The sequence below is a fragment of the Emys orbicularis genome, chromosome 1 (assembly GCF_028017835.1).
Source record: "Emys orbicularis isolate rEmyOrb1 chromosome 1, rEmyOrb1.hap1, whole genome shotgun sequence".
In the NCBI taxonomy this organism is placed as follows: Eukaryota; Metazoa; Chordata; order Testudines; family Emydidae; genus Emys; species Emys orbicularis.
In genome coordinates this window covers 363,079,451-363,103,024 of record NC_088683.1, presented here as the reverse complement: position 1 = coordinate 363,103,024, position 23,574 = coordinate 363,079,451, and the positions used below count along the sequence as shown (strand labels likewise).

Sequence of the window (23,574 nt, the reverse complement as noted above, 5' to 3'; positions counted from 1 at the left end):
CCCAGCCAGCTCACCACCCGCAGGGAAGCGCCCAGGTTTTCCTGCCCCAGCTCCGAAGAGCTCCTCCGTTGGCAGCGTGCCCAGCGAGCAGACTCAGTCCCTGGAAGTCCTCCCCGAGCACTCGGGTACCAGCTGCGCTGCCCAGCTCTGCCCTGGGGACCGGGGTCTCACGGGAACACACCGATGGCTTCAGAGCAGGGAGGGAGAGAAAGGGCAAAAGCTTGATCCAAAGTGGCGGATGGAGCAGCTCATAGCAGGATGGCGCCGTCGGGACAGCTTCGCCCCCGGCAGACCCAGCACAGAGCGGGGCTCGGCCAGGAGAGTTAGAATTTCATGTTCTTGGGTGACTTGCGGCTGGCCTGCAGGGAACAGGCAATCTAGTTAGTCTCAGCACTGGGGGGCCCCTCCAGAGCGACTGCAGGTCAGTGGGTGTGCCAGGCCTTCGGGGGGGGGGGGGGGGGGCAGCTGAAGGACAGAGGGTTAAAGGGTAAGGCAGCCAGAGACCTGGGCACGGATGTTCACCAGCCAAAGTCTCCCCTGCCAGGCGGACGCAGGGTAAAGGGAAAACTAGGAGAGGCCAGTACCCCTCGCTCCAGGCAGAGGGATCCATGCATGGGCCACCCCAGGGCTTCGGTGCAGCCGCCGGACTGGCTTCGGTGCAGGGGCAGGCTGGGAAGCAGAGGTCTCCACCCCCCACCCCCCCCAGGCGGGGTCAGTAGCAGGGGAGGGAGTTACCAGCTGGTCCATGGGCTGAGTCCATCTTTAAGCCAGTGTCACCACAGCCCACAGTGAGAGCCCGGCAAGGGAGGGACCGGCCGCCTGGCTGCTCGTACGTGACAAGGGCAGGCCCCCCACATGTGCCCCCCAGAGACTAGTGCAGTCAGGGGGGGAGAAGGAGGGGTGACCCCTGGGTCCCCTAGAGACAGTGGTCCACAGTGCTCGCAATCAGCAGCCCGGCCCCTCACTGCACCTCTAGCCTGGTGGGCATCTCAGGCAGCCTGGGAGTCCTGCAACGCACAGGGAGACGGGGGGCTTTGCTGCCTCGCCACGGGACCAGCCGCCAAGGTCTGTGAAAGGTCCCACCCCGAGGGGCTGTTTGGACAGCCAGCTCCTGGCAGTGTGTGTTAACCCAGCCTTGCACCGCGCGAGGCTGTGCCTCCCGGTCTGTGACGGGAAAGCCAAGACACCGTCGCTCCCCAGTCAGTGTCCGGGCACGGACCGTTCAGCCCCCCAGCCTGCAGTGCTTGGCTTTGGAGCGCTGTGCCCAGCAAGGGGTGCTCTGACACTGCTCCAGCTGCATCTCGCCAGCAGCTGCACATCAATTAACTCCCATGGGAGCTGGGGGCGTGCAGGCCTCTGGGCAGTCCCAGCCGGGCTCAGTACAGGGGTACCCGGGGGACGTGCTCTGGCTTGGGATCTGCAGGAGATCAGGCTAGATCGAACGGCTCCTGGCCGGGAACAACCGACGGCCTACAGGGACCGCCAGCCCAAGGCGGGGGGTGGGGAGACGCCCTGCTCCATACCTTGCCCTTCCCCTTGGGCGACTTGGCCGTGGCTATCCTGGGGGACCGCCGAGCGCTGCCACAGGGCGAGGTTTTGGGCGTCGTTTTCCGGTTGGTGCCCCGGCGCAGGAGGCTGCTGCCCAGCTTCTTGGGGGTGTTCAGGATGCTGAAGGCCATGGACTGGCGCCGGTTGGGCTGTGGGGAGAGAGAGAGAGAGCCGGGCCGTGGAGGGCTGGGGCTTTGCACACGGCACGGCAGAGCCCCACCGGCCTGGAGAGCCACTTCGCTCCCAGCAAGCCGTGGAGGGGACGGACGCTCTAGCTGCTGGCCGGAGTCCGGAGCAGGGCATGGTGCGGCGGCCCATCCCCCCTCAGCTGGGAGGACGCCCTCGATCCTGACCCCGAACCCCCCTTGCTAACCAGCCATGTCCCCGGGCCTCAAGCCACGTCAGCTCCGGGGGCACGGAGGAGTTGCTCACCTGCTTGCCGGTCGCTTGGGGCTCGCCCTTCGTGCCGCCACGCTTGCGCTCCTCGTTCCGCTCTCTGGGCGTCTGGGGCCGCGGGAAGCAGCTGGTTGGCTTCTTGGACTGGAGGGAGAGAGTCGGAGCTGGGACCCTGGCTGGCTGCTCCCCAGCCCACACCCCCGGCCCAGCAGCGGCAGAGGAGAACGTGCGTTATTGCAGCGGGGACGTGCATCCGGGCCAGGAGGAGACGCTGCATGTGCCCCATCCTCCAGGGGGAGCCGACAGCACCAGAGACGACTGGAGGAATGAGGAGGATCCTGCAGCGCTGCCGGAGTGCAGGCAGCGGGCCCAGGGCATGGGAATCCCCCAGTTGGTATTTGTATTCCCTGCTAGAGATCTCTCCCATCAGCTGCCTGCCTAGGAAGAGCATTCCCACCCCAGGCAGCCACACGCCTCACACCCCCGGTCCCTCTGCTCCGTCTGCACTTTGGGGGCTGTTTAAATGGGTGTATGCGAAAGGAGAGCTCCCCTGGCTTGGGCCCGCTCGGAGAGGGAGCTAGCAGGAACTGTTACGCTGTGCGGCATCAGCAGGAGTGCCCTCCATGCCGCCAGCTACGCAGCCCTGACCCCCAGGACCTGAACCCCCCCACAGCGAGCCCATCGCAGCCTCACCCCTTCCAGTGCTGCGTGCTCATGAAAGTCAATGGACCAGCACCGTCCCCTGGGCTCACTCATGCAGCGAGCGGGGCAGGGCTCAGCTGGGCACTCACCTCCGGGGTGTCTGGGCCCTGGTGAGATTCGTCTGAACTGCGCTTCCTCTGCTGCCGTGTGGCGATGCCTCCTGCCCAGCCGGTGCTGAGGGTGCTGCGACGGGCGGCTGCGCTCTCGATCTGCGAGGGCTGCATGCTGGCCCGGCGCAGCGTCTCCTTCGGGTCGCCCGTCTTCATCTCCTCGTCCGTGATGACGGTCAGGGACTGGGAGGGCTGGGGAAACGCAGGCACAGACAGGAGACTGGTGACGCGCTGCCTGCCGCGAACACGTTCTCACGCACCTCAGTCTCAGACTAAGGCCAGAAGGGACCAGCGTGATCATCTAGTCTGACCTCCTGCACATCGCAGGCCACAGAACCCCACCCACCCGCTCCCGTAATAGACCCCGAACCTCTGGCTGAGTCACTGACGTCCTCAGATTTTGATTTAAAGACACCCGGGAAAAAATTCTCTGTAGTAACTCAGAGCCCTCCCCATCTAATGTCCCATTCCTGGCCACTGGGGGTTTTTACTACGAGCTGTCACAGGGGGGGCCACATGCCACTGTAGGCAGGCAGCCCCTCCGTAAACTTCTCAAGCTCAGTCTTCAAGCCCGTTAGGTTTTTTGCCCCCACTGCTCCCCTTGGAAGGCTGTTCCAGAACTTCACTCCTCGGATGGTTAGAAACCATCTAATTCCGAGTCTCAACTTGTTGATGACCAGCTTGTATCTGTCTGTTCTTGTGTCCACATTGGAGCTTCACTTAAATAACTCCCCTCCCTCCCTGGTGTTTATCCCGCTGATGTATTTATAGAAAGCGATCATCTCTCCCCTCAGCCTTCCTTAAACAAGTCAACAGTTGAACAACAAGCCAAGCTCCTTGAGTCTCCCCTCGGAAGGCAGGTTTTCCATTCCTCGGATCATCCTAGTAGCCCTTCTCTGTACCTGTTCCAGTTTGAATTCATCTTTCTTAAACACGGGAGACCAGAACTGCACACGGTATCCAGATGAGGTCTCACCAGTGCCTTGAACAACAGCAAGAACACTTCCCTGTCTCTACTGGAAATAGCTCGCCTGATGCGTCCTAGGACTGCATTAGCCTTGTTCGCAGTCACATCACGTTGGTGGCTCATAGTCATCCTGTGATCGGCCTATCCACCCACGTCTTTCTCCTCCTCTGTCACTTCCAACTGATACGTCTCCAGCTTATAGTAAAACTTCTTGTTGTTAGTCCCTCAGTGCATGACCTTGCACTTTGCACTATTCAATTTCATTACTCCAGTTTTCAAGGTTGTCCAGATCTTATACAATTCTCCTGTTCTCCTCCGTACTGGTCATACCTCCCACCTTTGTGTCATCTGCACATTTTATTAGCACACTCCAACATTTGTGTCGAGGTAATGAATGAAAATATCACCCTGTTACACAGACGTGGAACTGTGGCACGGACGGTGACAGAGTTAGTTACAGAGTTCGGAATAGAACCCAGGTGTCCTGCATCCCAGGCTGCAGCCCCAACCAGCGGGTCTCACTGACAACGGGCTAAGAGCTACCTACCCCCCAGAGCGGGGGGAGAGGGCGGACTGGTCAGCACTCCAAAGGGCCCCTGAGAGGAGAGGCAAAGGGCACTGAACTGACGCGATCTGGAAGAACGTGGCTGCAGGCCACAAGCACCAGCCGGGGGAAGCAGCTGAACAAAGGAAGGGAGCTCGTGCCAACGGCCGAGGCTAAGAAAGGAAGTGCTAAGCACGGGGGGCAGTAGGGCGTGGTGGGTCCCTTCCCTCCTGCAGATTTCTGCTACTTCTCATGGGCCTCCAACCTCCCCGGCCCACCCACTGCTTCGTTCAAGACACTGCCATGGGGGACCTACCAGGAAAGTCTCTTCACGGACCGCTGGCAGGCCACAGACTGCTGAGAGTGCCCACCAGCGGGGGGCACATGCCGACTGCAGCGGGAGGGTAGCAGGGTGAGCCAGGTGGTCTGGCCTGGCCCTGGAGTGGAGGGATCTTCGGGCAGGTAAGTCAGTGGTTTGTTTCTCTGGGGGAGGATTTGCCATCTCCTCTCCAGCTCTTACCCTAGACTCCAGGGGGTAGCAGGTCTTCATGTGGGGAGGACACACCCGGTTGCGCTGCTGCAGCTCGGCAATGCGGTTCCAATCGTCCAGCGGATCCGGCTCATCCTGACAGGTGCCCAGATAGAAGCTGCTGCGGCCTAAAGACCAGGGCAGGGGGCAGAGGTGGGAGCACTAGTGAGTCTGAGCTGAAAGACCCACTGGGAGACCCCACTGGGGCCACACTAACGTCGCAGCCGGGGGGGCGCCATCGCACACAGACTACAGGGAGAGCTTCCCGCTCCCAGCTCTGCTGGTCTACCCTGATCCTGCCCCGCAGCCCTGGACCCCGCACAGCCTCTGCACCCTACTGCTCACCTGCTGCACCCGCAGCCCAGACTAGACCCCCCTCGGCGGAGGCTCAAATGGATAAACATGCTCCGGAGCCAAGAAAGAGGCTGCCTGCCTCATTCACTGCACTGCCCCCGCCCCCTGCCCCCCAGGCTATGAACTTACTGAGGCTGGAACTGCTGCCCGCCTGAGAGCGCCTCAAGGAGCTGCGGGTGGCAGGCCGGTAGCCGGGTAGATTGAGCAGTGCAGGGTTGCCCAGGGTCTCCTCGGGAGAGGCAGCTCCCAGCCCAGCGAGGGATTCTTGAGAGCGGCAGCTGGCGACGGAGCGGGTGGAGGCAGCCGAGCGCAGCCTGCTCCTGGCGGGGTTCTGTGCAGGGGCGTTCTGGTGGGCCTGGGCCGACTGCACGCTGTAGAAGGACGCGTTGGCGCTGTCTGGTTCCTCTGCCTCGGCCTGTTTCTGATGTGTTAGAACACAAGGAAGATCAGCCACCTCGAGCCCTCCCCAGAAGCAGAGCCCCCTCAACGTGGGTGGGTGGGTGGGCAAAGCTCGGGACAGCCTGCATCAGCCCCCCAGCAATGGCCTGCCATGGACCCAGCTGCCTCCCCTGCCTCTGGTGGGCACGGGAGAGAGACGAGGAACAGACAAACCACTCCATCCCTGCCACTCAGTACAAGGGAGGGCTCTGCACTCAGACAGCTCCTCTGCTGCTGACCACGGGGCCATGTCTCAAGAGCCCCCCCCTGCAATGAGGCCAAGAGCAGCTCAGGGATGGACTCAGCCAAGCCTGGTGGGATGAGGGCCCGACACCTGGGTTGGCCTCTGGAGCTGAGAGGTCTGAGGAGCTCCCATGCTAACACGCCATGGGCCTCCTGCCTCTGGTGTTGCTAGCTGGAAGAGCAGAGGGTGTGATGGAGCAGAAGCATCTTCAGATGCACCTGTCCCCAGCGCAGCCCTGATCCCTTGCTCTACTAGGTTTGGAGGGCCCTGCCCCCCTCCCGTCGCCAAGGACCCGGGGTTACTTTAGTCATGGTGATGTTGATGATCTGCGTGGTGCGCCGACGAGCCGAACGGGTCTTGCAGCCCGAGTCGATGGACAGGTCGCCCAGGGAGCCAATGCTGCTCTCCAGTTTGGACTGCGTGCGGGTGGGGATGGGGGTAAAATAGAGGCTCTCCAGAGACTCAACTTTACGAGGCAGCCGTTGGGATGTGAGCGATTCCACGCTGCCCGGCATGGCCGAGATTTCCGACTGGGATCGGCCAGGCTTCCTGCTGAGACGGGGCAAAGGCGAATGCAGCGTGTCACGGTGCCCTGTCCGCTCCAGACGGCTTAGAGCACAAGCTAGGCACAGACACCTGACCTGCATTTACCAGGCTGGCCGAGAAATGCCGGCCCAGGGATCGAACTTGCAGAGCTGGGCAGGAAGGGTCCCAGCTGAAGGATATCGCCTCTAACTCCCTCCCCCATTGGAGGCCCTGGGAACTTCAGAGCCTGGGCCCAGCTGCTCTCGGCTGCCCCGGGGTGGGGGAAGAGGTACCTGGTGGAGTTGAGCGGCAGCATCTCATCACCGCTCAGGTCCAGGCTGTCTGTGCTGACGTCAGCCGGGTTCTGACGGAAGGTCTCCCGGCTCTTCAGCGTATCCGTAGCCACCTGGAACTTGCCAAGCTCCCGTAACTGGCGATCGGCAAACTCCACCTGGCGGGGAGGAATGGCACGGTGAGGCAGGCTGCACCGCCCGGGTGAAGCTGGGGGGGCCAAGAGTCGGACTGGACACACAGCACACGTGCAACAGAAACCCACTTCTGCTCCAGGAACGGATGGTTGCAATAGCTCTGCCGCAGAGAGGATCTCCAGCAGAGGGAGGAGTTAGTGAAGACCGTAGGCAGTTGTTGCTTGAGAAGCGGGGTGAAGATGGAGGCCGGACAGCCGCAGTACCCCAACAAAACACTCCATCACCGTTAAAACCCCGGCTCTCTGCTGAGCCAACGCCTTGGGTAACAAGCATGTTTGCTTCCCGGCTCGTCCTGTAGGATAGCATGAAGCACCATGCACCACTCTCCCCACCAGTGACGGACGGGCTCCAGATCTGCATCCAACCTTCCTAAATTGGGGTGCTTGTAAGGGTGGACTGAAGGGAGCCAGATCTCTGACCCCCGACTCCCCGACTCCCCGCAAGATGCAGCATCCCCGTACCTGCGCCTCCAAGCTGCGGACCTGGCTGGTCAGGCTTCTGCAGCTGAGCTCCGACTCCTTGGCCTGCAGAATGGATTGCTGCAGCTCCTTGGCCAGCCGCTCCGACTCAGCCTTGAGGTCATTATTCTCCTTCTGCAGCTGCTCCATCCCCTTCAGCTTCTCCGCCAGGTCTTGGTTCTGCTGCTTCTTCGCCTCATAGAAAGTTTTTGCCTTCTCCACCTGGCAGGAGAGGAGACAGTCAAGCCACCGCCGCCTTCCAGCGTCCATGGGAAATGATGATGGGCCCCTACCGAGGGAGCCAGCGGTCCATACCTGCCCTTTGTAGTGCTCTGCAGCCTTCTCCTTCTGGGCCAGCAGCTCCTGCAGCTCAGATATCTTCACCTGCTGGCGATCAGCCTCTGCCTGGAGCTCCCCTTCTCGCACCTGCAGAGCCAGAGGGAGGTGGGAAGAGCAAGAATTTAATGGAGCCCAAGTGCTTCTAAGTCACCCCAGGCTCCACCTGCATCATGGAGACGGCTCTTTGGCCATGCTTCCGAAGGGGGGTGGCCGCTGCTTGCTGAGGGGGATACCGAGGGACTCGGTGCACCAGCAGCACAATCCAAAGTACCAGATCGGCCTTTGCGCACCTGCGGAGGGGGCCAACAGCAGATGCAGCCCATTGGCCCTCACGTTCCTCCCCTCGGAAGACTGGCTGCCATGGCAGGGAAGTTTTACAGGGCAGATGTGGCCGAAACGAGACTCCTGCAGCTCTCCCGTGCATCTACCCTCATCCCACCGAACACAGGTCCCCTGTATTCCACCTGCAGCGGAGGGGCCCTCTGGTCAGCTGGACGGCACACTGCAGGCGGTGTACTTGAGCGGTCTGTGGTCACCCCCTCTCTATTATACACAAGCTCAGCGCAGCCCTTGGGGGTCCCAGCAAGCCCCCTATGTGGCCTTGAGTTGGGCAGGTTGGTCCCCAAGATTAAACACTGCCCTGGCCATGCAGTCCTCCTCCCGCCTCCGCCGCGGTACCTTCACTTTCTCCTGCTGGGATCGGGTGGCTTTTTCGTTCTGGCTCAGCTTTTTATGCAGGTCCTCCACCTAGCAGGGAACAGGAGAGTAGTTCCACCAGCCGCTTGGAGCCTTCCCTCTAAAGGCAGCACCACCCCTTCGGATGCCCAGGATTCCCCTCCTTGCCACAGTGCGCCAATGCACTTCCCGCAAGCCCACGGACTGTAGGGCCTCCGGACAGCTGAGCCTTAATGCCCGGGGAAAGCAGGTGCCAAGTCACCTAGCAATGGAAACCCTCATTGCGTGAGCTTGGAGGAGCCCTAGGGTCCTGCTAGATCTCGAAAGGGGAGGAAAGCAGAGGGCGTGGCTAGTGCCATCGCCTCTATTCCTTAGTCTCATAGACTCATAGACTTTAAGGTCAGAAGGGACCAATATGGTCATCTAGTCTGACCTCCCGCATGATGCAGGCCACAAAAGCTGACCCACCCACAACAGAATCTTCCAGCCTGCGACCCCTGCCCTATGCTGCGGAGGAAGGCGAAAAACCTCCAGGGCCTCTGCCAATCTACCCTGGAGGAAAATTCCTTCCCGACCCCAAATATGGCGATCAGCAGTACCCCGAGCATACAGGCAAGATTCTACAGCCGGATCCTCATTTTACCCGCGATGACACGTTAATGCCTAATTGACTAAAATCACGTTATCCCTTCAAACCATTCCCTCCATAAACTTATCAAGCCTAATCTTGAAGCCAGAAAGGTCTTTCGCCCCCACCGTTTCCCTCGGAAGGCTGTTCCAAAATTTCACCCCTCTGACGGTTAGAAACCTTCTTCTAATTTCAAGCCTAAACTTCCCCACGGCCAGTTTATATCCATTCGTCCTGACCTCCCCGATCGCCTGTCACAGAACAGCTCCAGGGATTAACCAGCGTTGCGAGACCTGGTCAGCACTGGCCATCGTGTGGACATATTCCTTCAACGAGTCCCCCCTGGAGGAATGTTTCAGAGGCATCGCCCCAGGCCCTTTACAGATGCGCATTCCCACCCTTTCGCCAGCAGAGGCAGTATAGCCATCCTCAGAACCCAGCACAGACACTCCTCACAGCCAGGCCAAAGCAACCCCGGGATTGGTTAGTGGCTTCTCCAAGCAGACAGCTCACAACTGGTTTAAGTTAGTCTGTCACGGAAGAAGGGTTTGCTTGACGCAGGCAGGAGAGCAGCTACATGCTAGAAGCAAACAAGGTCTCTTAAGCCAAGACAATTAGGGGCACGAGAAACCCGAACAAGAAATTAAGGCATTAGATGCAAGAAAAAACAGGCAATGTCGTCCCCCCCTCCTCCCCCACGAGCGCCCCCTGCGGCTCTAAGCTCCAGCGCTTGTCTCCATTGCCAACTGTTTGCCGTCCAAGCACCAACAGGAGGGGAGGATGCAAGGCCATTTTAACCACCAGAACAATTGACTAACGGTCGTGGTGGAGTCTCCATCATGGACCATTTTAAAATCAAGATCAACCCTTGAACGTTTTGCTGAGACCCCTGCTCTAGGAATTATTGCGGGGCAGGTCTCTGGCCTGGGTTCTACACACTGGGTGATCACAGTGGTCCCTTCTGGCCTTGGAATCCAAGAGTCCTCCTCCTTGCATTTGTCTTGAACCCAAATCAATGGGGCTTTTTTGGGTGTCTTGTGGATGATCACCCGCACAGGTACGAGCCACGTGGGGATGTTCTCCGAGGTGCTGGTTTTGGAGGAAAGCTGCATCTGGTTTGCACGGCACCGGGCTGAGAGATCCCAAGTCAAGAAGGGGCTGAAGAGGCTAAGGTAACTTGCATGACCCCAACAGAGGGAGCCCAGCATCAGCAGCTGTTAACATCTGTAGATCAGTTTGGATACTGGGCCACCGCATTCTACAAGCAGCCGCCCTCTGGGACGCGTAGGGTTGGTTCTCCCAGCCTGCAGCTTCTTAGCAGGGGCGGGTGCGTGGCCCAGTAACAAGGGGGGCCAGAGCAGTCCAGAGGATAAGGGGCAAGGATCCAGCCCCAGCCCCGTCTCCCAGCAGCCAGAGACCCTCCTCTATGAAACAGACGCCTAGTGGCCATGCAGTCCCTTTGCATGCAGCGTATAAGCACCCAAGCAAGGTATACAGGGCTGGTGGTGCAATTCTACCCGGAAAAGGGACCAAGATGGCACCATGGGAGGGGTTTCATGTTTGTCTCCCCATATTCTTTCCTACATGCCACGCTGCAACCCGCCCTGCTCACACATCAGCACCAGGTCATAGCCCGCCCCAAGTTACACCTCTGCCCTCACTGGGCCTAGAGCTCAGTACCAGCTCTGGGGTGGTGCACACGGAGGTAACCAGCAACTCTGACGCTGCCCACAGAGCAGGCAGGGGCATTTGTAGTCACTTTTCAGAGCTGATCTGTGCTAAGGCCTCATGCGGGAGATGCTCTCTGAGAGCCCCACCTCCAGCCAGCGCCTGACTCAGCAGTTTGGATTCACTTGAGGTGTAGGATCCGCATCTCGGCCTCACTGCTTGGGAGAGCAGAAAGGGGTGGGAGCACCGTGGAGCCGATACCCAGCCGGCCAGAGCAGGACACTGAGTCCCCGCACTCCTTAGAGGGTTTCTGGGGGTGGAGAACACCGGGCGGATGCCTGGCTGCTCGGTTCAGATCACAGTGCAGCGCGTGGCTGTTACTGCGACGGGGAAGGGAAGAGGAGGGAACGAAAGACACGCTGACCTGTGCACAGTGCCGTTCCGTGCAGCGTTTTAGGCGGTTACATGGGTAGGTTTTGGGGAGAGATTTCATGGCCTGGGTCCTCCCCCCACAGGGGTGAACGCGCAGCTCCGGGGAGGGCAGCCCAGTGGAGCAAACCAGCGTTGGTGGCTCGTTCTCCGGGAAGGCCCAGCGTCCCCACTGCAAACAGTTAACAGGAGACGGCGGCTGTGGCGGGAAGCGGCAGCAGCTAGAGTCATGCACTGTCACCGTTTAAGCAGCCAGCACTTCGCATGCGTTACCTGCTTAGCTTGTTCTTTCCGAAATACCTCTAGCTGCTCCACCTGTACAACGGGGCGAGCAACGAAGGCACAAGTGAACACACCACACACACCAGAAACAGACCGCCTACGACAAAGACCATCCCTGCTAAACCTCTACAAGGGGGCTCTCCAGCGGGATTTACACTGCGCCCATCTCCTTGGTATCTGGGTGCTACGGCAAAGGGATGGTTGGTCCCTAGAGGGGTGCCAGTCTGTTCTCTCTCCAGATCCCAACCAGCCTGTGTTGTGCAGAAGGTCAGCCTAGCTTAACCCGGCGGCCCTGCTGGCCCTATGAATCAGATTGAGGGGACCATCCTCTCTGCTTTGCTGTGCCAATGGCGCCATCCCTCTGAAATCACGTCCAGGTGCGACTGGCTCAGCGGGAACTTAACCAGTGCTTTGAGCAACTGCACAGCAGAGCTGACCAGCAGCAGGGACAGATTAACTCTCGGGAGCAGAGATGCTGCTTTCCAGGCCAGCGTCACCAGACAAGCTAGTGGAATCAGCCGGCCAGCTCGACCACCTCTCCAAGGACTTGCCCAGGAGGCGTCAGTGGGCTGTTCGTGGGGGCCGGCAAGGCTTAGGGGCACCGTTCGCTGCAGGTCTGGAGAAACTTGCTTCCCTTCTCCATTCCCAACTGGCAGTCCTGACACCCTTGGGTAGCGCTTAGCTGGGGGGGACGAGGGTACAGTTGGCCTTTAACAGCAGGCCCCAAAGCTCTCTGACAGAGTCCTACCCAGGGCAGCTTCACATCCAAACCGCTGGAGTCCTAGTAGGCGAGTCAGGACTTGCCCTTCCCTTCTCAGTCACTAGCCTTCTCCCTTCCTGCCTTCGGCCCGGGCAAGCCCAAGCCGAGCAGAACGCGTAGCGGGGGCCCTACCTGAGTCGTCAGCTTCTGCCTCTCCTCCTGGAACTTTTGCCTCTCCTCGAGGACCCTGACTTTGGCGTTCTCGTACTTGTTGGTCATGGCCTCCAGCTTCTTCACAGCGTCTTCAGCCTCTCGCTGGCTCCCAGCCACCAGTTTCTCAGACTCCGCCTTGAGGGCCTCCAGCTCCTGGCAGTGCTTCTCCTTCATCTGGCTGAGCTCGGCATCAAACGTCCGCCGCCCTTGGCTGAACTTCTCACTGAGCACTTGGTTCTCCTCCATCAGCTGGGCGTTGGCCCGCTGGAGCACGGCGAGCCGCTCGGCGTAGCTGGCGTTCTCCCCCTGCAGCCGCTGCACGGCGCGGTCTTGTTCGGAGAACCTCTCCTTGAGGGAGGTGAGCTCTGCCAGCTCCCCCTTGGCTCTGGCAAGCTCTGCTTGCAGAGCACCGGCTGCTTTCTGCCTCTGCTCCAGCTCTTCGCGGTGTTTGCTTTCCAGGGAGGACTGCTCAGCCTGCTGCTGCTGGTAGAGGCGTTTCACTGGCATCAGCTCCCCGACCAAGGCTTGGGCATTCGTGAGCTCTAGCTGCAGAGAGGACAAGAGCTGTTCCTTCTGGAAGCACTTCTCCTGCCAGGCCTTCACCTCTTGGCGGAGCTCCTCCTGGCATTCGCCTTGGGAGCTCAGTTGCCTCTTCAGGGCCTCTATGGACATCCTCTGCTTCTCAGTCTCCTCCTCATAGGCCTGAACTTCGGCCTTCATCCGAGCGCATCTCTCTGCTGCTCGAGAAGCGGCAGTGGCCGTCTCAGCCTGGAGCACCCGCAGCCTCTCCTCCAGCTTCTTGCTCTTCTCCGACTCCGCCAGGATCAGGCGCTTCAGCTCCTTGCTCTCTCCCTCCTTCTCCAAGACCTGCAGGTGGAGGATGGACACCTCCTGCTCCAGGCTGCCAATCAGGCTGTTTTTCCTCTCCACTTCCTGACAGCACTGGGAAATTTGTTCCTTCCAGCTGTCTTCCGACGTGCCCTTCTCTTGAACTGAAGAGCGTAGAGACGCCAGCTCCTTCTCTGCTGCGGCGATGGAGTCTTTACTCTGGACCAGCTCTTTCCCCTTATCCAAGAGCTCTTTCTTCAGCATCTCTATGGTGCCGTCTTGCCCAGCCTGTGCTGACCTAGAGGCTTCCAGGAGTTTCTCCAGCTCCAACACCTTCTGCTTCTGCTGCGTCACCTCTCTCCTCAGGGCCTCCAGCTGGGCTTCCTGATGCTCCGAAGTGGCTGCTTTAGTTTGAGCTGCTGCTTTCTCTAGGCTGGCAATGGTGTCTCGCTGCTCCCTGCACTTTTGCTCCAGTTTCTCCACTTCAGAGTGGAGCATCTCGCTCTCCTTCAGCTTCTCCTGGTAGAGGTCTTGGCTGGAGCTGGATTCCTGCTCCGTGTGTCGGATCTTCTCCTCCAAGCTTTTGAGAGACATCTCCTTGGAGTACACAATGGACTTGATGCTGTCAATCTCGGCTTCTCGGGTCCTGGCAACCTCTAGGAAGCCCTGCAGCTCATTTTCCATCTTGGCCGCCCGCTCCTTCAGTGCCTCCACGGAGGCAAGCTCCCCTTTCAACTTGACAACAGTCTTCTGCAGGTCTCTCAGCTCCTCGTTACGGGAGACGTTTTTCAGACGGAGCTCGTCCAGCTCCCCTTCCTTCTCCTCGATCAGTTCCAGGGACCTGGCCAACTCCTGCTGGTGAGCAGAACGCTCGGCCCTTTGCTCATTGATGGAGTTCTGCAGCTGGACTTCCAGCTCTGCCTTGCTGGCTTTCTCTGCTGCGAGGTCTGCCTTGGCTTGCTCCATCTCCCCCGTCAGATGCTTCATCTCCGTGTCTCGAAGAGCGAGCGCCTGTTTCTGCTTCTGCAGCGTTTCTTCCAGCCTGGCGCTCAGCAGCTTAACCTCACTGGAGAGTTTCTCCGCTTCTAGTTCTCTCTCCTTCAGAACCAGCGCTGCTCTGGAGAGGTCAGACTCCGTAGCGGTCAGCTCCGCACGCTTCTGTTCCCCAAGACGCTTCACCGTCGCTTCCAGCTCTGTCGTCCTGAGCCTTTCATCGGACAACTCCTTGGTGACAACCTTGAGTGCCTCGGCTGCCTTCCGTGCATCCATCTCCAGCCGAGCTATGCGCTGGGCTGCTTCCTGCTGGGACGCCGCTGTCTTCTCCTGCAGAGAGGCGAGATCGTCCCTGAGTCTTAGCGCCACGCTCTCCTTCTCCTTGACCTGTGCGACGGCGCTGGCAAGGTCAGTCTGAAGCAGTGCCAGCCTCTCTTCTTGCTCTGTGGTCAGGCGTTTCATCTGCGCCTCCAGCTCCGCCACTTTGCCCTGCTCCGCCTGGAGCTGCTGGCAGGCCTGTTTGTGGTCTCCACTCAGAGCTTTTATTGCCTCCTCCAGCCTCTCACGCTCTCCTTCACCCCCTTTAGCGGCCGAAGACATTTCTGCCAGCTGGCGTTGCAGCCTCTCTGACTTTGCCCTGTATTCGTCTCCCAGCTGCTGCACTTGCAGCGTGAGCGCTTGTCTCTTAGCCTGCTCCTCGCCCACCTCCTGCATAGCCTGATCTCGGTGCTCTGCCAGCTGCTGCATTCGGGACTCCAGCTCAGTTATCCTTTTAAGATTCCCTTCAAGGGTCTCTGAAGCTCTCCTTTTCTCATCCTCCAAGATCCCCTCTGTGTTCCGGACGGACTCTTCCATGGCCAGGAGCCGCTCTTGGAGCTGGGCGTTTTCCTTGGCCAGCCGCTCCTTGTCGGAGAGTTTCTGCTGACCGTCTTTCAGCTTGTTCTCTAGTTCCTGGAGCTGGGCTCTCAGTGACTCCGCAGCTGCTGCTTGGACCTCGCTCTGCGAGCACCGGGCAGTGAGTTCAAGGACTCTGGCGTCCAGCTCTTGGACTCTCCGGCTCAATTCAGCTTTTTCCCTCTGTATCTCTATGGCAGAGGCCTGGCTGGCATCTCTGGCTTTCTCCAACGTTTGCAGCTGAGCGGTCAGGGCTGCCAGCTCCGCTTCCTGTTCCTGCTGGAATTCCTGTAGCTGCCGCAGGGCAGACTCCCTTTCCTGCATGGCCTTCGCATGCTCTTCTCTCAAGGATGCCAGGTGTCTGGCTTCCCCTTCGCTTGTAGCTTCCATCTGCTGGGTGAACTGCACCAGCTTCTCCTCGCTGTGCTTCAGGGTGTCACTGAGCTGGTCCACCTGGAGGCTCAGTCCTTGGATGGTCTCCCTGGAGGATTGCTCTTGCTTCTGGAGATCTTCGACCAGCTGTCCCTTCTGAATCCTCTCCTCCTCCACCTGCTGGTGAAGAGTCACCAGCTCCTGGTCCCTCTGGAGGAGGAAGCCATTTAGCTTAGCAATCTCTGTGGTGAGTGTGTTTACCTGGGCGGTCAGGCGCTCCTCCTGAGCTCTGGAGTCCTGCTCCAGCTTCTCTTTAGCCAGGTGGAGCTCAGAGACTGAGCTCTGGAGGTTGGCGATGAGGCCCGTGAGCTGAAGTTTCTCCTCTTCAAAGCGGCTCCGTTCAGACTGAAGATCTGCCTCACGGAGGCCCTTCTCCTCTTCCAGCTGAAGGATCGTGGCTTGGAGCTCTATCCCTTTAGCAGAGAGGCTGGCCACTTCATGCTTTAACTCTTCAAGCTGATGAGAGAAAGGAAACACTCATCAGTGGTATTCCACAACAGTTCAGGAGATCTAGACACTTCTGCCCCACAGAGAGCTGCTAGCTCTTCCTCCCCCGAGTTGCAGCACATTCATGGCAAACCCAACGCTCGTTAACTCTACCTGGCTCCTGTGTGTTTTTTACTTCTCCCACCATTGCCATGCTCCAGAGAGAAAACTGCCTTTACTGAGCTGAGACCTCTTCCAGCACCGCCACTATAGGGTAACAGGAGACCACAGCAGCCAGCGAGCACATCAGGAGCCACCCTCTGAAATACGTACTATGCAGAAAGGGATCGTGCTTGGGAATCTCTCTCCCTCACCATGCCCGGCAGCAAGAGAGAACTGTAGCTTAGCCATCTTTGTTTCAGCCTCCCTCCATAACCAGGGGTGCCTCACCCTTCTACCACTCCCCCTGCCCAGCCGGGAGAAAGATGTCCCTGCCAATGCTGCTCGGTAAGTCAGAAGAGCTGTCCGTTACTTCTGAGCTGGGAAATGGAGAATCACTCTCAAAGGGACTGGGGTTCTCCTCGGCATGCAAGCGTTCAGCTCTTTAGTTTCTTGCTGCTGTGCTGGCTGCAAACCCCATTTCAACAAGGGGCTGGTTATGAACCTCTATGTACACACAGATTTAGGCAGGGCTTCCTGTGCTCTGCTTTCCTCAATATATCAGGGCATTTTTCTGAAGTCCTCTGCACTTGCTTCCACTGTAGTTCCTTCTTTGACTTGTGCAAGAAGCCATACCTTCAGGATGTCCCCCATAACCTCTCCTTTCTCCTGCGTGGCACTCTCCCCCAGCTTTGTCAGCTGGTCTTCCAGCAGAGAGATCTTCCCCTGCAGAATCTCCATCTTCTCTTCCAAGCATTTCTGGGGAACAAGACACAAGAGTGAGGAACGTAGCAAAAGTGGAAGGGGACCAAACAATCATAGAAATGTGGCGCTGGAAGGGACCTTGAGATGGTCATAGTGTCTACCCCCCTGTCCAGAGGCAGGACCAAGTAAACCTGGAACATCCCTGGCAGGTGTTTGCCTAACCTGTTCTTACAAACCTCCAGTGATGGAGATTCCACAGCCTCCCTTGGAAGCCTATTGCAGAACTTAATTCCCCTGAGAGTTAGGAAGATTTTCCTAAGCTCTAACCTAACAGGCAGAACAATTGATCACTGTCCTCTTTATAACAGCCCTTAATATACCAAGACTTATCAGGTCCCCCCTCAGTTTAGTTCTCTCAAGACCAGTTTTTTTAACATTTCCTAACAGGTCGGGTTTTCTCAAGCCTCTGATCGTTTTTGGTGCTTCTCTGGTCTCTACCTGCAGCAGCTAACGTCTCACCCTAGCTGATAACGCGCCCTGCATCCTTGTCTGGCGCTCCAAGGCTCCTCTTCCTACTGCTGGGATTCCAGACCCCCACCCCCGTTCACGCTCTGCACTGCTGACCTCTTTTCTCACCAGGACAGAAAGGACGCGTAGCGAACGCTCCGCACAACTGTGTGTTGGTATTACTGCTGATCCACACAAGGCACTCCTCCCTCAGAGACAGACAAGCTGCCTCCACACTACTCCTTAGCCCAGAGGACGCAAGCTTGGTAATCAAGTTCAGCGTGCTGGGTCCCGATCTCCCACCCCGTAGGGCTCCTGATGTAGAGGAGCTGCCTGGTTCTGTCGGGCGTACCGCACAACGTTCTCTACCTTCTCGTGGAGGGCGGTGTGGAGCTCGGTCTCCAGGTGGGCTTGTTTCTCCCCCGACTCCACCAGTGCCGCATTGTGTTCCTCGGAGAGCTCGTTCAAAGCCTCTTGCAGCTGCATCAAGTGGCTGGCGAACTCCCGCAGCTGGACCAAAATGAAAGACGCCCAAACACCACCTGGTTATCAAGTGCACGCAGAGCAGGTGTTCAGCTCAGCCTTCCTCTACACAAGAGCCACATGCTCAGCAGCACGCAGAGGATTATTTCCCATCGTCTGCATGCCCCCTGGCACTGCTGTATCCAGCAGCCTTGCACACACTCGTTTATTCTCTCAATCCCACCGGGAGGGAGATTGTAGTCGTCGGATTTCATGTTTGTATTTTGTATAATTTAGAATGAAAAATAAAAAATAAGGAGATAATAACGTAGCATGTATTAAATGTATTGAGGTAGGATTTGATCATATCCTGCCAGCCACCCTTTTTGAATAGGGGAAAGGAATGGCCTAAGGGGCCATTGGTAGAGATGCATCATTTGTGTCTGGACTGATTTCAAGGCAGTAACAGATCTTTGAGGGTCACCATTTTGTGGTAGGTTTAGCATTTTGAAGTCAGTAAAAGAATGCCCTGATTGTTTGCTTTTGCATTGCAACTTGATGTTCCTGTTCAAAATGTTCTGTGTAAATTAATTGTTGTGTGTGTGAATGAGGAATGTGTGTGTTAAAAAATAAGGGTGAAAGACATCGCTGAACCAGATGGTCTAGGAAGGAACTGGAGACAGACGCAAGGGCGCCAGGAGGCTGCAACACGCCCCTATTGAAATGTCAGAGGAGGGCAGATTGAGGACTCTAAAAAGGAGACAGGTACTTCTCAACGGGGACAGGATAGCTGTGATCAAAACCAGCCTGGGATAACTCCCTAAGGAACTTAATAAAAGAACACGATAAAGAATGAGAAGGACAATTTAAGAAAACAAGTACTCGTCAAACAATTGATTACAGCATGATGGTGCAAAACTCATTGGTCCCAATAAAGGAAAATCACTATATAAACAGGGGGCCTTGCTACGAAACTTTGGGTTCATCCTGCCAAGACTTCCCCGGAGCATCGTGTTGCGACTGACGGAACCCGGCTCCTCCCTACCCGTGATCACCCTAGCTGGCCACTAGATCGATCCAGACTCTGGACTGGTAACTATAACATCGACTGGCGGGACAGTGTGTGTGTGTGTGTGTGTGGTGTGATTGAATGCATAGGCTAATTGTATCGTCAATAAACATGGCGTATTGCCTTTTAACCCTGAAAAAGATCCCATGTGCTTCTTATAAGCATAACATTTTTGGTGGAGAATTGCAAAAGGGGGAAGACATGCACTGTGATTGTTGAAAATACTGCTAAATATTGCTAAAAGGTATACCATACCTAGAAAGGTTTCAGAGTGGTAGCTGTGTTAGTCTGTATCAGCAAAAAGTACAAGGAGTACTTGTGGCACCTTAGAGACTAACAAATTTAGTCCTAGACAAATTGGAGGATTGGGCCAAAAGAAATCTGATGAGGTTCAACAAGGACAAGTGCAGAGTCCTGCACTTAGGACGGAAGAATCCCATTCACTGTTACAGACTAGGGACCGAGTGGCTAGGCAGCAATTCTGCAGAAAAGGACCTAGGGGTTACAGTGGACGAGAAGCTGGATATGAGTCGACAGTGTGCCCTTGTGGCCAAGAAGGCTAATGGCATTTTAGGCTGTATAAGTAGGAGCATTGTCAGCAGATCGAGGGACGTGATCATTCCCCTCTATTTGGCATTGGTGAGGCCTCATCTGGAGTACTGTTTCCAGTTTTGGGCCCCACACTACAAGAAGGATGTGGAAAAATTGGAAAGAGTCCAGCGGAGGGCAACAAAAATCATTAGGGGGCTGGAGCACATGACTTATGAGGAGACGCTGAGGGAACTGGGATTGTTTAGTCTGCAGAAGAGAAGAATGAGGGGGGATTTGATAGCTCCTTTCAACTACCTGAAAGGGGGTTCCAAAGAGGATGGATCTAGACTGTTCTCAGTGGTACCAAATGGCAGAACAAGAAGTAATGGTCTCAAGTTGCATTGTGGGAGGTTTAGGTTGGATATTAGGAAAAACTTTTTCACTAGGAGGGTGGTGAAGCACTGGAATGGGTTACCTAGGGAGGTGGTGGAATCTCTTTCCTTAGAGGTTTTTAAGGTCAGGCTTGACAAAGCCCTGGCTGGGATGATTTAGTTGGGGTTGGTCCTGCTTTGAGCAGGGGGTTGGACTAGATAACCTCCTGAGGTCCCTTCCAACCTTGTTCTATGATTCTATGATTTGAGCATTAGCCCACGAAAGCTTATGCTCAAATAAATGTGTTAGTCTCTTAGGTGCCACGAGTACTCCTCGTTCTTTTTGCTCATACGTATAAAGTGATCGATCATTCAGGCGTGCACACCCCCGGTTGTAGAAGTGCCAGGCAGTAGGGGAAGGATTAGAGTCCTCACTCCGACCCATCTGTCGGGGAAAACTATACAGATAAGATATATACAAACTGTCTAGGTATATACAACCCCAGTCGTAGAGGTGCCAGGCCATAAGGGGGAGAATTAGAGTCCTCGGTCCTACCTGTCTGTCGGGAAAAAATTGCATAGGGGAATATACCCTCGGTCGTAGCAGGATCGGGCCCAAAAGGAAGGGGCTTAGCATTTCCCCCTCCTGCTCTGTCAGGCAGAGTTTTTAGTGGGTATAGACTTTTGTGTTTTGTAAGTCCCAGCACGAGCGTGGGCACAAAAAAGTAAAGGTAAAAGAAATTCATAAAGAAATATGTTTAGGCGAAAGGAGTCCCCTAAAAACAAAGTTCAAAAAGAGCAGAAAAAATTGCCATTCATACAGGAAATTACTCCTTTTAAGACAATTTTGCAAAAGTTTGGGCGCAGCCCATGGACTGCACAAGCATTACCCCATGTCCATACTAGAGCTGATTTGGAAGATAGATTGGCAAAATATCTGTTGGTCTACAGGCCATCGGCCCCGATAAAGAGAGACTTGGCTGCAATCTGGCTATTGTGGGAAGCACGCAATGAGGCATTCCTTCGCTTGGCTAGCTGCCAGGAGGAGAACGCCGCACTGCATGAGAAACTCCGTGTATCTGAACAAAAAACTAATCAATAAAAAATACTGGCCACTGGGGTCCAAAGGCAGTTAGACATTCTCAAAAATATCCTAAAAGAAGTGAAAATAAAAGAAAGGGAATTATCTAAACAAAAACAAAAAACAAGCGTAACGAGATCAGTATTAGCCACAGTTTGCAGACCGGGAATGGAGGTGCAGGGTAGTTTAAGTCACTCAGGAAGCGGGTGGCAGAGCTGGTAACTCGTGAATCCCAGTCCACGGCTTTACCATCACCAGACCCTTCTTCCTTCCCATCTCATCACAACACCCGGCCCACGTTCTTCCCCGAAAGCATCATTACGGAGGGGTCAGCTGAACGCAACCTACGCTGCCAACCCTTCCTTACTAACAGGAACATTTTATAAAAAGAAGCTGACTGGCAAAGCATCCAGTACCAGCAGATTCAAATGAAGGACGGCAAATTTACTCTCAAACAGACATCACTGTCAGGGCAAGGTCAGGCCAAAACACAGGCCTGGTATAAAACTAGCCATTATAAATGCAGCTACAGTACAGGTGCAAAGCTGTTGCTGATGCTACTCCATGCTCTGACTGCAATGGTTTGTACCATTACCGGGTGGAAGAAGGGGTGCCCCGTACCTTGAATGAGAGGTCCCCGTTCTCCTCGGAGAGCTGGTTGATTTTTCGGTCCATCTGGCCTTTTTCAGTCTTCAGGTCCTGACATTGCTTTAGAGCCTCGTGCAGACGCAGAATCAAGCTGTGGGAGAGGAGGTGGCGTTACACCGTCTGCCTAGCAGAAGAGCGACTTGAGAGAGGAGCTGGGAAGCTGCTCTCAAAGACAGCGTCGTCTTAATCCTCCTGACGACGCTGATGGGGAAAACGAGGCACATCCCGTATTCTCTTGGCACCTCGATGTCACAATAAAAGGTCAGAGCCTGGTTTAGGACTCAGAGTTCCTGTCTCCCAACCCCACAGCCAGACTATGCCGGCCACCAAGTCTCGAATGGAGATTGACCTTTGTTTTGCCCTATGTTCAGACCTCCATGGAACGTATCATGTCTACTTTGAAGGGGAAGCTTAGAGGTTGCGGCAGGATTCCACCTGGCAGACACCCCGGCAGGGATCACCCTTTCCAGGCTGAAGCAAGACAGATTTCTCCGTTACTTCCTCAGCCTAAATGTGCCATTGCAGAGTGAGCAGCTTCTGCCAGGACTTCAGAGACGAGGCAGCATGCCATGGAGTCTGGGAACTCAGTCACTAGCCTTGTCTCCCCCTCTCTGGTCACCCTGGATGGATGGTGCATGCCCCGCAAAGGGAGAAGGTGCTGTTCATGGAACCGCGCATCACTCCCTAGAGCTAGAACTGGGGTAAGTCAACACCAATTTACGCCCGCTGAGGAGCCGCTGCACAATCTTTGAGGACCAGTTTTCTGGCAGGACAGGAAGACAACAGTAGTCTTGGAGTTTGGTGAGTACCCAGGTCCTCCCCACAGAGCCAGCGCGAGTCTGATTACAGCACATGTACGCATGAGTGCTCATGAGCAGTCCAAGGAACAGAGACACTAAAACTACACTGTGGCAGAGATCCACCTCCTCCCTGGTATCGGGGAGATTACAATAGAGCCCACAGACTCCAACAATATGGACTGCAGCCTCATTTAATCTATCTAAGGTACTTCTATGGGCCTGCATTATCATAGAATATCCGGGTTGGAAGGGACCTCAGGAGGTCATCTAGTCCAACCCCCTGCTCAAAGCAGGACCAATCCCCATAGCAGAGGATGCAGAGTAGGGTGTCAGGCGACGTTTTCTAATCACTCTTGGCCCATGCATTATATAAATGATGGGTAACACCTATCTGAGGGACCCACAAGCCCTGGGCACCAACCTAGCAGGAGCCCTGGTAGAAAGAAGCTACTTCGGAGGCGTTACCTTTCATTCTTTTCCCGCAGCTCTTCCAGCTGCTTTGGCTCCAGCTGATCTGCAGCTTGTCTCTCATTGAGAAGAGTCAGGCGGTCGATCCGTTGCTGCATCATGGTGATTTGAGTCTCTGGGGAGGAGGAAGAGAAGCCGCTGTTACTAGCCGGCTGGAAGCCTAAAGGACAAGCTGGACCTTAGTCCACTTCCTAAGGGGTGAGCATCCACACCACAAAAGCCATCCCAACCAGCACTGATCATACCAGGAGACTCAGGACAGGGGTGCCCCGAGTATGGCCTGCAGCTGCTACTTGACTCCCAGACCCAGGAGGAGTCCGATTCCTCGCATGGCTGTGCTGGAGCAGCTTTTTGTGGCTGGTAACGTAGCGGGGGGGAACCACCATCATGCAGAGCCCACGTAGCCAACAGAGAAAGCTGCCAAGATATTGAGCTCATTTCAAATACAGACGGTGCAGTGTCGCCTATTTGCTCTGGTCAGAACTTGGACGGGGGGAACCCGCATGTGACCATTGGATCCTTTGGGATCAGGGTTTTTACAGGGATCCCCTGGGTCAGATATAGTGGACCACAAGCTAAATATGAGTCAACAGTGTGATGCTGTTGCAAAAAAACAAACATGATTCTGGGATGTATTAACAGGTGTGTTGTGAGCAAGACACGAGAAGTCATTCTTCCGCTCTACTCTGCTCTGGTTAGGCCTCAGCTGGAGTATTGTGTCCAGTTCTGGGCACCGCATTTCAAGAAAGATGTAGAGAAATTGGAAAGGGTCCAGAGAAGAGCAACAAGAATGATTAAAGGTCTTGAGAACATGACCTATGAAGGAAGGCTGAAAGAATTGGGTTTGTTTAGTTTGGAAAAGAGAAGACTGAGAGGGGACATGATAGCAGTTTTCAGGTATCTAAAAGGGTGTCATAAGGAGGAGGGAGAAAACTTGTTCACCTTAGCCTCTAAGGATAGAAC

At 56.1% G+C, this 23,574-nt stretch overlaps 1 protein-coding gene across 1 annotated transcript in view; it reads right to left on the bottom strand.

The window, feature by feature from the left end:
- Positions 1-323: 323 nt before the first annotated feature.
- The window catches only part of NUMA1 (nuclear mitotic apparatus protein 1), a 64,675-nt gene continuing 41,424 nt past the window's right edge, over positions 324-23,574 (bottom strand). The window contains exons 10-26 of the mRNA XM_065408307.1: positions 22,609-22,726; positions 21,317-21,434; positions 17,551-17,691; positions 16,606-16,728; positions 12,217-15,840; positions 11,316-11,357; positions 8,321-8,389; positions 7,619-7,729; positions 7,307-7,525; positions 6,651-6,808; positions 6,135-6,384; positions 5,280-5,571; positions 4,788-4,924; positions 2,736-2,948; positions 1,981-2,088; positions 1,524-1,697; positions 324-359 (exon numbers count right to left, since the gene is read on the bottom strand). Of these exons, the coding sequence (XP_065264379.1) occupies positions 324-359; positions 1,524-1,697; positions 1,981-2,088; positions 2,736-2,948; positions 4,788-4,924; positions 5,280-5,571; positions 6,135-6,384; positions 6,651-6,808; positions 7,307-7,525; positions 7,619-7,729; positions 8,321-8,389; positions 11,316-11,357; positions 12,217-15,840; positions 16,606-16,728; positions 17,551-17,691; positions 21,317-21,434; positions 22,609-22,726 (5,933 nt within the window). The remainder of the gene's footprint in view (positions 360-1,523; positions 1,698-1,980; positions 2,089-2,735; positions 2,949-4,787; positions 4,925-5,279; positions 5,572-6,134; positions 6,385-6,650; positions 6,809-7,306; positions 7,526-7,618; positions 7,730-8,320; positions 8,390-11,315; positions 11,358-12,216; positions 15,841-16,605; positions 16,729-17,550; positions 17,692-21,316; positions 21,435-22,608; positions 22,727-23,574) is intronic.